The following is a 12,166-nucleotide window of genomic DNA, read 5'->3' as shown; positions in this document are numbered from 1 at the left end:
TGTAGTTGGGCAGGGGGCAAAGAGGTGTCAGAGAAAACCATTAAGTCAGATGCACGTCGTTGCTCACATGTAAGTGAACTGATCCTATGCTTCTGAATCATCTGGGAGCTGGGGAGATTCGGGGAGCAGAACTGGTTCATTGAGGGTGTAGATGGGGAGAGCGGCCAGAGGAATCTGGTGGGAGGTGCTCAAATGCTCCGGAAAAGTCCACTGAGCTGTGAAGACTGCGGCAGCCATGACTGGGTGACCTGGGAGAAAGCAGGTTAGGAAGAGCAACTCCTTGGACCAGCAATGCTAGGGAGGGTGGGAGCCATGTGGCCAGATTGCCTGATGACGGGGAGGGAGCTGTTCCTGCCGGTGCAGAAAGGGTGGACGTTGTGATGGGAAGGGGTCGAAATGACTGTGACTCTCAAGATGTTTGGTGCCAAGAGGTGGTAGGGTCTGGGACATGGGTGTGTGTGTGTGGGATTGGCCAGAAGCTTTGTGAGGACCCAGTTGGGAATCTAGCAAGAGGGTTTTTTGGAGGACCAGGTGGTATAGTTCCCTGCCCTGTGATAGCTGGTATTGGATGTGAACAGTGGGATTTAAGCAGAGGTGGGGTTGGTGGGTTCACACAGTAGAAGGACTGGAGTCCAGTGACCCCAGCACATGAGGAGGCCTCTACCACGGTGTCTGAAGGTGATGACCACCTGAACTGGGAAGGTGAGGGAAGCTGGATGGAGCTGACGGGCCGGGGGCGGGGTGGGGCCAGAGGTCCCAAGGGAGGGCTCAGGTTGTGGGGCGGTGTTCGAGGCAGGGAGCTGAGTGCGCCATTGGGCCTGTCTGCAGGCTGAGGTTCTATGGGGTGGTGGCCATGGGGAGGTCAGGGATTGTGGGCCAGGCAGGGAGGCCAATGGTTTTCTTCAGTGAGTCTGAGTCCCAGGCTGGGCATTGCAGAGGGGCCAGGTAATGGAGAAGGGCAGGTGGTGGCAACAAGGGTGTGGGGAGGGCCACAGGACAGCCCTGCACCTTGAGGCAACAGTCACTCACAGGCCTGGCCCAGTGCTGGGCAGCTGGGGTGTCCTCTTCCTGCCTGGAGGGCCAGAGAGTGAGAGAAAGGGCCCCCCCAAGGGGGACTGTGAGGGACACAGTGGGTGCTCTGGGCTGAAGGGGGTAGGGGACCATCCAACATTGGAGGCAGCAGTCCCAGCAGTGAATATGTGGAAACCCGTTCTGCCAACACTCGCAAAACGGCCTGAAGTTTCTAAAGGTGGGTCATCAGCATCTGGGTGTCACATAAGGGGCCTCCAGATTTCTGCAAGATCGTTCTCTATACAACATTCAGCCCCTTAAAGCTGCTCAGGTGTCAGCTAGAGGAGGAAGAGCTCTTTGGTCGAGGCCAGCCTCCATAGTTTACGGAAGAGGCCCCTGAGGCACGGAGGTGACGCTGCTCTTCACCGGCAGCACAGCTGCTGGTGGCTGACCTTGAGACTGACCTTGCAAGTGCTTGGTTGAATGTGAACTGCTTAGCAGCACAATAATTACTTTTACCAAAAAATCACCTCAGGGTTTTGATTCTTTGATCAAAATTAATATAGTGGTTTTGTTGGGTTTTTTTTTGTTTTTTTTTTGAGATGGAGTCTCGCTCTGTCACCCAGGCTGGCGTGCAGTGGCGCGATCTCAGCCCACTGCAACCTCCACCTCCCTGGTTCAAGTAATTCCCCTGCCTCAGCCTCCCAAGTAGCTGGGATTACAGGCGCCCGCCACCACGCCTGGCTAATTTTTTTGTATTTTTAATAGATACAGGTTTCACCATGTTGGCCAGACTGGTCTGGAATGCCTGACCTCAGGCAATCCACCCGCCTCGGCCTCCCAAAGTGCTGGGATTACAGGCGTGAGCCACTGCGCCCGGCCAATACAGTGTTCTTTAAAAGAAGAAGTATGTCATTTTTCAGACTCTCATTTTTCTGTCGATTAAAACTTGACTATAAAGTTGGTACTACCCTACCTAGGAAAATCAAAGCATTATAAAGCTTTGGAACCACTGTTGAGGTTGAACTTCTGATAAATGTCATTCTCCACAACTCCACAATGCACAAGAAGCCGAAAGAGCCATGAGCTGGTGCCATCAGGACAGGCTTACCTGGGTGTCCTCGTGTGCCCTGCACCATGGATTCCTTTCAGCACAAGCCTGGGACTTCCTTTAAAACCCCACATTCTCAGTTGTTTTGTCAAAACTACGTTTTCGCTTATTTATGAGCAATCCTTCATTTAGGGAGTTAGAGCACTGGTTCAAACCCCATTGGCAATGTCAAAACAAAGTGCAACAAACGTTTATTAAGCATTTAGGAAATGTTATGTAAAGAACCTCTTATCCTTGCATGCCAGGCACTCTTTCAATCCCTTCAGTGACGTTTTTCCAAAATTCTGAATATCCACACTCAGGATTTTCTTTGAATTTGGGGGTGCCCTCCCTCCACCCGGCAGCCTTCTGTGTCAGCGGGATACAATCTTGATATAGACACCGTTTTTTGGACCTAGGGCAGATTTGGATTCTAGCTGCAGCGGTACCTAAAGTAGAGAAAATTAAAATATTTGTCAAAGAGATAGTAGCATCTTACTGTACAAATGAAGACTTGGAGGTTCAAGAAGGCCAAGTCCCTTGGCCAAGGTCACACAAGAAAGCAGAGAGCAAAGGCCCAAACCTATCTTTCAGTGACTACAGCCATCCCTGCCGATCCTCCCCCATCTCACTCCCCAGTCCTGGCCAGTAACAGCAATGACCTCTGGCTGAGGGCCTCTGGGGAGAGCAGCCTCATGCTGTTCCTGCTCAGATGTGCTGTGGTCTGGCCTCACTGACATCCAGAAAGCTTTCCTATGTCCAAAAGGCAGAGCCAGTGGTGGACTTGGGGCTCTGAAGAAAAGCCAAAGAATTACTCAAGGAGTTGGGTTTCCTCTGGAGCTATGGGCAAAATGATGACCCAGTGGCTAATGTGACAGCAAAGAGTCACCAGGGTCTTAGTGCTTGGGGCTACACGTGTCTCCTGTAGGAACCACAGCCCTCAAAGACATCTGAAAAAGCTGCAGGCCCCAGCACTTGTCAGCAGATAAGGAAGAATGGGGAGCCCTTGACTCAGGCTGGTTCTTAAGCTGGGGAGTGCCAGGCATAAGCAGCGTTTTGGGAGACTGGTCTGGCTGTTACACAGAGATCATGGGGAAGTGAGGCAAGCCCCACACACGTGGAAGCCCTGACGCAGTGGGGCTGCTCCTCCGTCTGCCCCTTGACCTCACTTGGTTTGGCTCTGCGCTGTCGATCTGCCCCTCCCTCTCTCCAGCCTAGAGTGTGTGGACGCGCTCAATTTCAGTACCTCAGACTGTGTCCCCCACCCAAGCTCATTATTCCTCCAGGACCAGCAGCTGGTCCCGTGTTCTCTGTCAGAGGCACTGCCTGTTTCAATCTAGAATTGTCGCTGTCTGTCACTGTGTCCTTATGCCTTCCTGTGCCTGCCTGTCCAGGTCTGCAGCTGAACAGAGGGTTCCGGGTGGCAGGACCAGCATGAGGATAGGTGCAGGGGACAGCAGTGGTCGGAATGGACAGGGAATAGCCAACGCTGTGCAGAGATGCAGTCGGATGTCAGGAAGGAGGGAGAGCTTGAGAGTGAGCAGGATCTGGGTTAGGACCCCCGTTTCTTGCATCTCTGGCTGTTTATCCATTTGCTCATTCGTGTTGAATGAATGACTTGAGTACCTGTCATGCGCCTGACATAATAAGCTAGATGCTGCAGAGTCCAACAGTGAATATGACAGGCTGGGTCCCTGCCATCACGAAGCCTGCAGTCCAACTGTGTGGCCTTAGGCAAGTTACTTAACCTCTCTGAGCTTTAGTTCCTCATCTAAAGAATGGGAATAGTCACTCCTGCTCTGCGGGATTGCTGTGAGTGTGAAAGGGGGTGATACAAGCTCCCTGAACTGTTGAGGAACTGGTCTGCTGGATCTGGAGTGTGCGATGTGTGGGGGAAATAGGGCTGGAAAAGTGGGTAGGGCCCCATTTCAGGGGAGCCCAGCTCTCTGGGTGAGGACGGGGTCTGTGCACCAGTCTGGGACCTCCGGAATGAAGGCCTATGTTGTTGGGAAGAGTCTGTGTCACCACTTGTGAGAAGGACCAGGCTGTGGCCCTGGGGACATGTGAGTGTCTGCACAAGAGGGGAAGGCAAAGCTGGGGGTACCCTTCAAGGAGTTGAAACCCCTCAGCTTCCCCTTCAAGCAGACAGCACCTTGCTCTGTCAGGAGGAGCCAGAGGAAGTGTCTCCAGCTTCTGTAGGACAAGCCATGCGCCCCCCCCACCCCACAAAGGCAGGCGCATGTCACAACTGCAGATGCCATTGTCTCTGTGCCCTTTGTGGAAGTGAGAAGGGCTACAGCAAGGTGAGGTCCAGCCCTGATGTGCAGAGAACAATACTAATAACCGTGATTAACATGTACTCGGGTTAGTGTGCTAGGGCTCACCTGAGTGCTGTGTGAACTCACTGAATCCTCACAGGACGTTAAGAGGTAGAGGGTGTTATTATTATCATCTCCACTTTACGGATCAAGAAACTGAGGCCAAGAGAGGTTAAGGAGCTCACCCAGGCTCCCGGAGGCAGAGCCTGATGCTGCCCCCAGGCTGGCCCGCTCTCATGCAGAGAACTGGGGTGGCCCCGCCCACCCCCGCCCCCGCCCCCGCCCCTGCCCCTGCCTCTGAGCAGTGGGGCCTCACCTGGGTCTCAGGGCAGGCTTGGAACTGGAACTTGTGCAGCACGTGGAGCAGTGTCAACTTGACCTCCAGCAGCCCTAGCCGCACCCCGAGGCAGCTCCGTGGGCCGGCCCCGAAGGGCAGGTACGTGAAGGGCCGGTGCTGCTGCTTGGCCTCAGCGGTGAACCTGCAGGTCCGTGTGGTCAGGGCTGGCTCAGAACACCCTCTCCCTCCCCTCTGCAGCCCTGTACTCCAGCTGAGCCACCCCTACATCTGAGACAAGGATGTCCCTAAGGCTCTGGGAGCTTATGGCTGCTCATTCCTGAGCCTCAGTCCCTCTCTGCTCCTGGCCTCCTGTCTTCCTGCACAGCCCTAGAGGCAGAGCTGAATCCGCAGAATCACCTGGAATGTCCACAGCACCCTCCGTGCCTCTCCTTAGGAATTCGGTGTGTGGCTAATAAGCCCACAGACTCACCGCCACCCACAATCAGAGTCTAAACACGGCATCCTTGAACCCCAGGGCTTGGCGATCCTAGTCCTCACCTGGGCCCATGGCACCACCTCCCCTCCCACAGGATGACCCAGCCACCACCTGCTTATTTCCTTGGCAGGGTACCAGGCACCTCAGCACCTCCCGGGCCCATCCTGGGGGGCGTATCCTACTGGTTTGCCCTGCAGGTCTCTTGAACCACACTGGCAGCGCCTCTCCTGCCCATGCTTGCTTTGCAGGCCCCTGCACTGGACACTTGAACCATTGGGAGCTGCAGTACCTGGAGAGCTGGAGGCCCTTCCTCAGAACTGCTGAATCTCCTACCAAGTAGTGCATTTGCCTGCAGCGTGCAGCCCATGACAGTGAAGCTAGGTGGCACTCTTCTGTAACAGCGAGCTCACTTTTTACTACTCCCGGCTTTATTGTGAGGCTGTAAGCCCTGTGGCTGCAGCGTGTTCAGGAGCTGATGTCTGTGGAATATTATTTGTGTAGATCCCATTGCTCACGCTTTCCCGGTGACTGGGTCGTAGACTTGGGCTGAATTCAGTTGGAGCCAAGAAAGGTGAAAACACAACTGGTACCGGGCCAGCCCTTCCCTTGCCAGAGCACGCACACAGAGGGGGTATTGAGTGGTTCTGATGAGGACCAGGGTGTGGCCGCCTGCTCAGATGTTTCCAATCACAGAGTCCAGAAATGAGAGGAGACAATGAACCAAAGCCAGGTGGTGGAAGGAGGGGACCCAGGTCAACCAGCAGATCCCATGAATTTAGAGTCATGCAGACATTAGCTGAAGCTGTTGTTTTGGCATAGACGCCCGTTTTTAAAAAAGGAAATGATGTTCTGTTACTTTCCAGTGCAGACCTGAAATACAATCCTGTATCCCATGTCCTGGCTTGAATGAATGGAAGACAATCATTTGAAATTGCCTTGTTTCTTGCATGCAGGGCTGCTGAAATGCTAAATGTCTGGACTCAGTTTGGACCTTGAAAAAATGGTATAATTATTTCCTTTGGAAACTATGCCTTGCAAACATCTATCTGAATTGCCATAAGTTTTGACTATTTGGGTACACTTTTGTTAAGTCTGTGCCTCCTGGCTGCTGCCTCCACTGGTAAATTTATATACCACACACATGCCTTCAGAGCTTTTTAAAAGGGGCATCACTCACCTTTCAGGGTCAAAGGTCTCTGGGCTTGGCCAGTGCTCAGGGTCATGGTGCAGGGCACCCACAGCCATCTCTAGCACAGCACCTGCGGGGATGCGCTGCCCCAGCACCTCGCAGTCCTGAGCCGCCTCACGTGTGAACCTGAGGGAAACACCAGGGTGGAGGGTGGCTGCAGAGTAGAGATGAGCAGAGCTTGGGGCGGCCTGGGCAAGCAGAGTCTGAGTGTGAAGGGGATCAGAGGCAGGCAGCACGGTGTGTGGAATGAGACCGGGGGACACAGGATCCCCTGCTCAGCCCCCTTCCCAGGGTGACCAAGCCCCCACCCCATTAACACTCACTTCCCAGGAGCCTGCAGCCCCGAGGCTAGGCTCACTTGGTCCTTGTTGAAAATGTACTCATCCATCTTTTCATGCATCCATTTGTCAAGCACTGAAGGGCCCCTCTTGTGCCCCATGTTGGGGTGCAAAGTGCTTTGGAAGGATTGCTTCCATAGTGGGGGCTTGGAGGCTCATTCCTGGGCCACAGCCTATCCTATCTTCCCATTCACAGCCAAGCCTCTTACCTCACTCACCTTCTCGCTTCCTCTCCTCCCATTTCACTGACTAACCCTGCTGCCTGGCATCTGTCCCCTCCTTCCCATGGATGGTACCCATGCCAAGATCCCCAAAGAACATTTGTGGGTACGTCTGATGAATACTCCTCAGTCTTCATCTGACTTGGTCTGTCTATGTAATTGACTGTCTTCCTCTTGTACATTTCCTTGTTTTGTTTTTCTGTTTTAATTTTCATTTGGAAATAATTCTGAACTTACAGAAAAGTTGAAGAATAGTACATAAGATATCTGCTTATCCCTTACCCAGATTCACCTGCTGTTCATGTTATGTCCATCTTCTTCTTCTTTTTTTTTTTTTTTTTTTTTTTTTTTTTTTTTGAGAGACAGAGTCTCGCTCTGTCACCCAGGCTGGAGTGCAGTGGCACGATCTCTGCTCACGGCAACCTCCACCTTCCAGGTTCAAGCGATTCTCCTGCCTCAGCCTCCCGAGTAGCTGGGACTACAGGTGTGTGTCACCAGGCCTGGCTAATTTTTGTATTTTTAGTAGAGATGGGGGGCAGTTTCACCATGTTGGTCAGGCTGGTCTTGAACTCCTGAGCTCAAGTGATCCGCCCACCTCGGCCTCCCAAAGTGCTGGGATTATAGGCATGAGCCACCATGCCCTGCCTGTGTCCATCGTCCACCATCTTTACCATTATGTGTGTGTGTGTGTTTCTCTCAGACATTATTTGTGTGGGTTTCCTCCTCCATCGCTGGCGCTCCTTCTCCTTCTCATTGGCAGGCTCTTCTGCATCCACCAGCCTCTTAAATCCTGGTGCTTCCCAGGATTTCATCCGCACTCACAGCCTGAACCCCAGGTTTCTATTTCTACCCACAGACCCAGCCTCTCCCCTGGGTGATCCACAGAATCCTCGAAGTCAACTTGAGCAGCAGCAGATCGTCAGAATCTTCTCCTTCTGTTTCCCACACAGGCTTAAGCAAGCCAGAAACTGGAAGCCATCCTTGACTCGTCCCTTCCCATCTGCAGATTCATCACTGGTCTTTCTTACGTTGCCATCTCTCCAGTTTTACTGCCATCTCCTTAGTTTAGATTCTTGTCTCTCCTTGACCTCTTTCCAATACAGTCTTCTCATGACAACCAGAGCTATGTCTCTGACATGCAGTTTTGTCTGCTTCTTCGCAAGGATGGGCTACGTAGGACAGGCATCTGGAGCTGGAGCAAGACCCAGGTGCTTGAGGCTGTGTGGCCCCAGAGCTGAGGCTAGAGTCACAGTTAGCTGATAAAACCTGTAGCTCAAAGTCAAGGGCTATCAATGGATGAAGTGAGGCCATGAATCGGAGAAGGCAGCAGATTGGAAGCCAGGAAGACAGGCAGTGACTTGTGATGCACAGTGAAAGGTAGTTTAGGACCTGGGTTTGGGATTAAGGCCATGAGCTGGTCAGGGGTGTTGGAGGCTGCTGGTGTTGATGTAGTCTCCAGGTTTACCTGGTCAAGCTGCATTCAAAGCTGAGCCTTGGGCCAGTGTTCAGGGCTCCTGATGCTGCGAGATCACACCCCAGTCTGACTGCTGGAGCCACTGTAGCTTCTGAAACATCTGAACCACCTTCCAGTCCCCCAGCTGGGGTCTCCTCCTTGAGGCCTGCCAGTGAGAGCTGTTCCTGGTTCCTGGGAGAGTTCTAGCTTCCTTACTTCATCAGTTTCTTAAAACCAACACCCGTGACTCAAGAAAACACCAGTGAATCTGTCTTCCTTGCAACTTGAAAACCCGGCATGGCTCTCTTAAGCTTGTACCTTGTTGAATATGGCCCAGCAGGTGACCCTGGGAAATGAGTCTACTTGGAGCTACACAACTCAACTCTTGGACTGAGCATTGAGACCACCTGTGTCAGTGACTTCCTCTCTGCTCCAGAAAATTCTTGCTAAGGGAAATAAACCTCTGAACCAATAAATAACTTCACTGTTAGCTTCAGGAAATTAATGCAAGTTAATTTGTCTGAGCAAATCACTTTCATATCAGGACAATGGTTTGCTGACTTGAGCAAACAGTTCACTTACCAGACAACAGTCTTACCTGTCAGAACTCCCTTCAGCTCGCCTACCTGTATCCACTCATTCCTAAATTGTTATGTCATACATTTTGCCCAATTTCAAACATTCCTTGCCATGAAAGACCTACCTTAAACCTCTGTAGCCCAAACTCCAAACCTTTTAAGTATCCTTTCCTGATCTGCTGGCTTTGAGTTCCTGTTAAACAAACATGCTGTCACTCTTCAGACCTACATGCAACCTTCTAGAAACAAAATTTGAGGTGGAGAGCTGAAGAACTGCTCTCTTCCTGAACTTGGGTAGACTTCTGGACTTTGAGTGTTGACAGCACATGCTCTGAAGAGTTCTGGTCATGGCCAGGTGCGGTGGCTCATGCCTGTAATTCCAGCACTTTGGGAGGTGGAGGTGGGTGGATCACCTGAGGTCAGGAGTTGGAGACCAGCCTGGCCAACATGGTGAAACCCCATCTCTACTAAAAATACAAAAATTAGCCAGGCATGGTGTCATGCGCCTGTAGTCCCAGCTACTCGGGAGGCTGAGGCAGGATAATCACTTGAATCCAGGAGGCGGAGGTTGCAGTGAGCTGAGATTGTACCACTGCACACCTGAGCAACAGAGCGAGACTCCATCTCAAAAAAAAAAAAAAAAAAAAAAAAAAGTTCTGGTTACAGTTGATTTGGGATTTTAAAGGATGAGATATAGAGCCTTTTAGGACGAGGGCAGAGTTATAGCCCCAGCTTCTCTTCATCACCTCCCTGCACCTCTCAGCCCACCCCCTCCCCAACTACTTCTGTGACTATAGGGTTCGACTGAGAAGTCTCTCTCTGACTTCAGCATTATCCCACTCCAACAGATCTGGCTCACAGCAAGAAAACCAAGCCCAAGAAAACCAAGCCCCGCTTCCTGCCTCCTAGCTTCCAAACTTCAGGCCACTTCCTATCCCAGGTAACACGGGGTTGGGAGGAGACGCTGGTCACAGCCTCTGTCAAGGCTTGGCCTCGAGATACCCTCCCTACATAGCAAAGTTCTGTTTCCCTAACGCATCCTGTACACGGGCTCCTACTCCTGCTCCTGTCCGCACCACTCCCACATGCCTGGAATCCATGATTCTGTGTCTTAAGTCCTTAACACAGGACATGAGAACATGCAATGAGGACAGTCTCAAACCGTCCATCAGCTGCCGTGATAATTCTGGAATATTGGAACACCAGAATTGGTCCTGGTGAGGCTGGGTTTATTTAGTTATTTATCTGCTCGTTATTTCATTGTGGTTATACACACACATACACACACACACACACACACACACATAAAATGGACCATTTGAACTATTTTCCAGTGTGCAGTTGGGTGGTTTTAGTACATTCATTGTGCAACCAGCACCGCCATCCATCTCCAGAACTTTTTCCTCTTCCTCCTCTGAAATTCTGCATCCCTTAAACACTGACTCCCTCCCCTCTCCCTGGTCCCTGGCAGACAGCGTTCTACTTTCTGTCTTTGTGAATTTGGCCTCTCTGAGTGAGTCCTGGTGAGTCCCTGTTGTCTATGTCTCTACTGATAGCTTCTTCTCCCAGAGAGGAAAATATTTGATCAGAGTGTTCATTTTACCCAAGGGCAATGGCACAATCTCATTTATGCTTTACTTTTAAAGGGTAGACTATATATGCTTATATATGAACATAACATTTCTAGAAGAATACTTAAATTTCTTTCTCTTCTCTAGGGGATGGGACTGGGATGGAGAATGGCAGTGGGGGGCCTTTTTTTTTTTTTTATTCTTCTCCATTGTTTAGGGGACTGTGGTTTTTTTTTCTTTGGTTATTTTATTTTATTTTTTTTTGAGACAGAGTCTCGCTCTGTTGCCCAGGGTGGAGTGCAGTGGCACTATCTTGGCTCACTGCAACCTCTGCCTCCCAGGTTCAAGCAATTCTCCTGCCTTAGCCTCCCGAATAGCTGGGATTACAGGTTACTGCCACCATGCCCAGCTAATTTTTGAATTTTTAATAGAGACAAAGTTTCACCATGTTGGCCAGGTTGGTCTTGAACTCCTGACCTCAAGTGATCCTCCCTCCTTGCCTCCCAAAGTGCTGGGATTACAGGTGTGAGCCACCACGCCCAGCTGGGACTGTGTGTGTGTGTGTGTGTTTTTAAGTATAAGCATGCTAGTTTGGTAATATAAATAATTAAAAATTAAAAATAATTCTATGCTGGATTTTACTTCAAGCTGTAGGATTAGACTTCCCTAAATACCCTAGAGGAAATGCAATGATTACAGTAATTACTGTTATGCCCTGTTCCTGCCCATAAGACATTAAGAGCAGCCTGTGGCTTCTTGCCGCTCCCTCTCTCTGTTATGAGCCTTTCATGTAACAGAGAGGAACAGAAAAAGGCCAGGGCTGGGAGAACCCATTGAGATCCTAAGCTGCTAATGCAATTATATGTGCTTGGAGCCAATAGCAAACACCAGTGCTAAAACCAGGGCAGGCAGCTGGGGGTTGTGATGTTTGTACCCTCAGTTCCAAAGAGGTCAGACGAGGCTGTTCTCTGGCACCCTGCTTTTTCATCTTTTCTGGAAACAGCCTGGACCTGGAGGCAGACACCCTGGAATCTGAATAGAGCCTTCCTTTCCCTGCAGACTGAGCCATGTAAGAGACCAGCAGAAGCTTCAGAACTGCACCGCACAGCAACTCAGTCACCTCAGTGGCACTCAGACAGGGCTGCTGTGTTTTCCCACAAGGGCCATTCTGATTTTCTTTTATGAATAAGTCCAAGTTGTGTCAGCACTTGGGAAAGGTCAACACGCTTTTTGAGATGAAATAAAATAATAAAAATGCTCACTCTCCCTACATTCGCCCCCAAATCCTTTGAGCAGAAGCAGATTGTCCTCTGGTCTGGGTGAGAATTGTGACAGCTTGTCTGTCTCATATCTGGTGATTGACAAGAAAAGCCAGCAGAGCTGATAGGGTGAAAAGTGCTAATGTAGCAGGTGTGGAGCAGCTGCGAGGCAGGTGTGAGACAGGTGTGGGGTGGGTGTGGGGCAGGTGTGAGGCGGGTGTGGAGCGGGTGTGGGGCGGGTGTGAGGGGTCTGGGGTGGTTGTGGAACAGGTGTGAGGCAGGTGTGGAGCGGGTGTGGGGCAGGTGTGGGGCAGGTATGAGGCAGGTGTGGGGTGGATGTGAGGCAGGTGTGGGGCAGGTGTGGG

At 51.2% G+C, this 12,166-nt stretch overlaps 1 protein-coding gene across 5 annotated transcripts in view; it reads right to left on the bottom strand.

Moving 5' to 3' along the window:
• Positions 1-2,281: 2,281 nt before the first annotated feature.
• Positions 2,282-12,166, bottom strand: part of TBXAS1 (thromboxane A synthase 1) — a 178,574-nt gene continuing 168,689 nt past the window's right edge. For 2 of the 5 annotated variants that reach the window (XM_023184859.1, XM_023184855.2), the window contains 3 exons: positions 6,370-6,507; positions 4,736-4,898; positions 2,282-2,550 (listed from right to left, as the gene is read on the bottom strand). In XM_023184859.1, the coding sequence (XP_023040627.1) occupies positions 2,476-2,550; positions 4,736-4,898; positions 6,370-6,507 (376 nt within the window). In that variant the 3' untranslated portion in view covers positions 2,282-2,475. Of the gene's footprint in view, positions 2,551-4,735; positions 6,184-6,369; positions 6,508-7,467; positions 9,165-12,166 lie in introns of those variants that run through there. The other 3 variants (XR_002724959.1, XR_002724960.3, XM_023184857.1) reach the window with 3 other exon arrangements.

Source organism: Piliocolobus tephrosceles, chromosome 8 (genome assembly GCF_002776525.5).
Source record: "Piliocolobus tephrosceles isolate RC106 chromosome 8, ASM277652v3, whole genome shotgun sequence".
In the NCBI taxonomy this organism is placed as follows: domain Eukaryota; kingdom Metazoa; phylum Chordata; class Mammalia; order Primates; family Cercopithecidae; genus Piliocolobus; species Piliocolobus tephrosceles.
The sequence above is the reverse complement of the archived record's forward strand: the minus strand, read 5'-3'. Positions and strand labels throughout refer to the sequence as shown.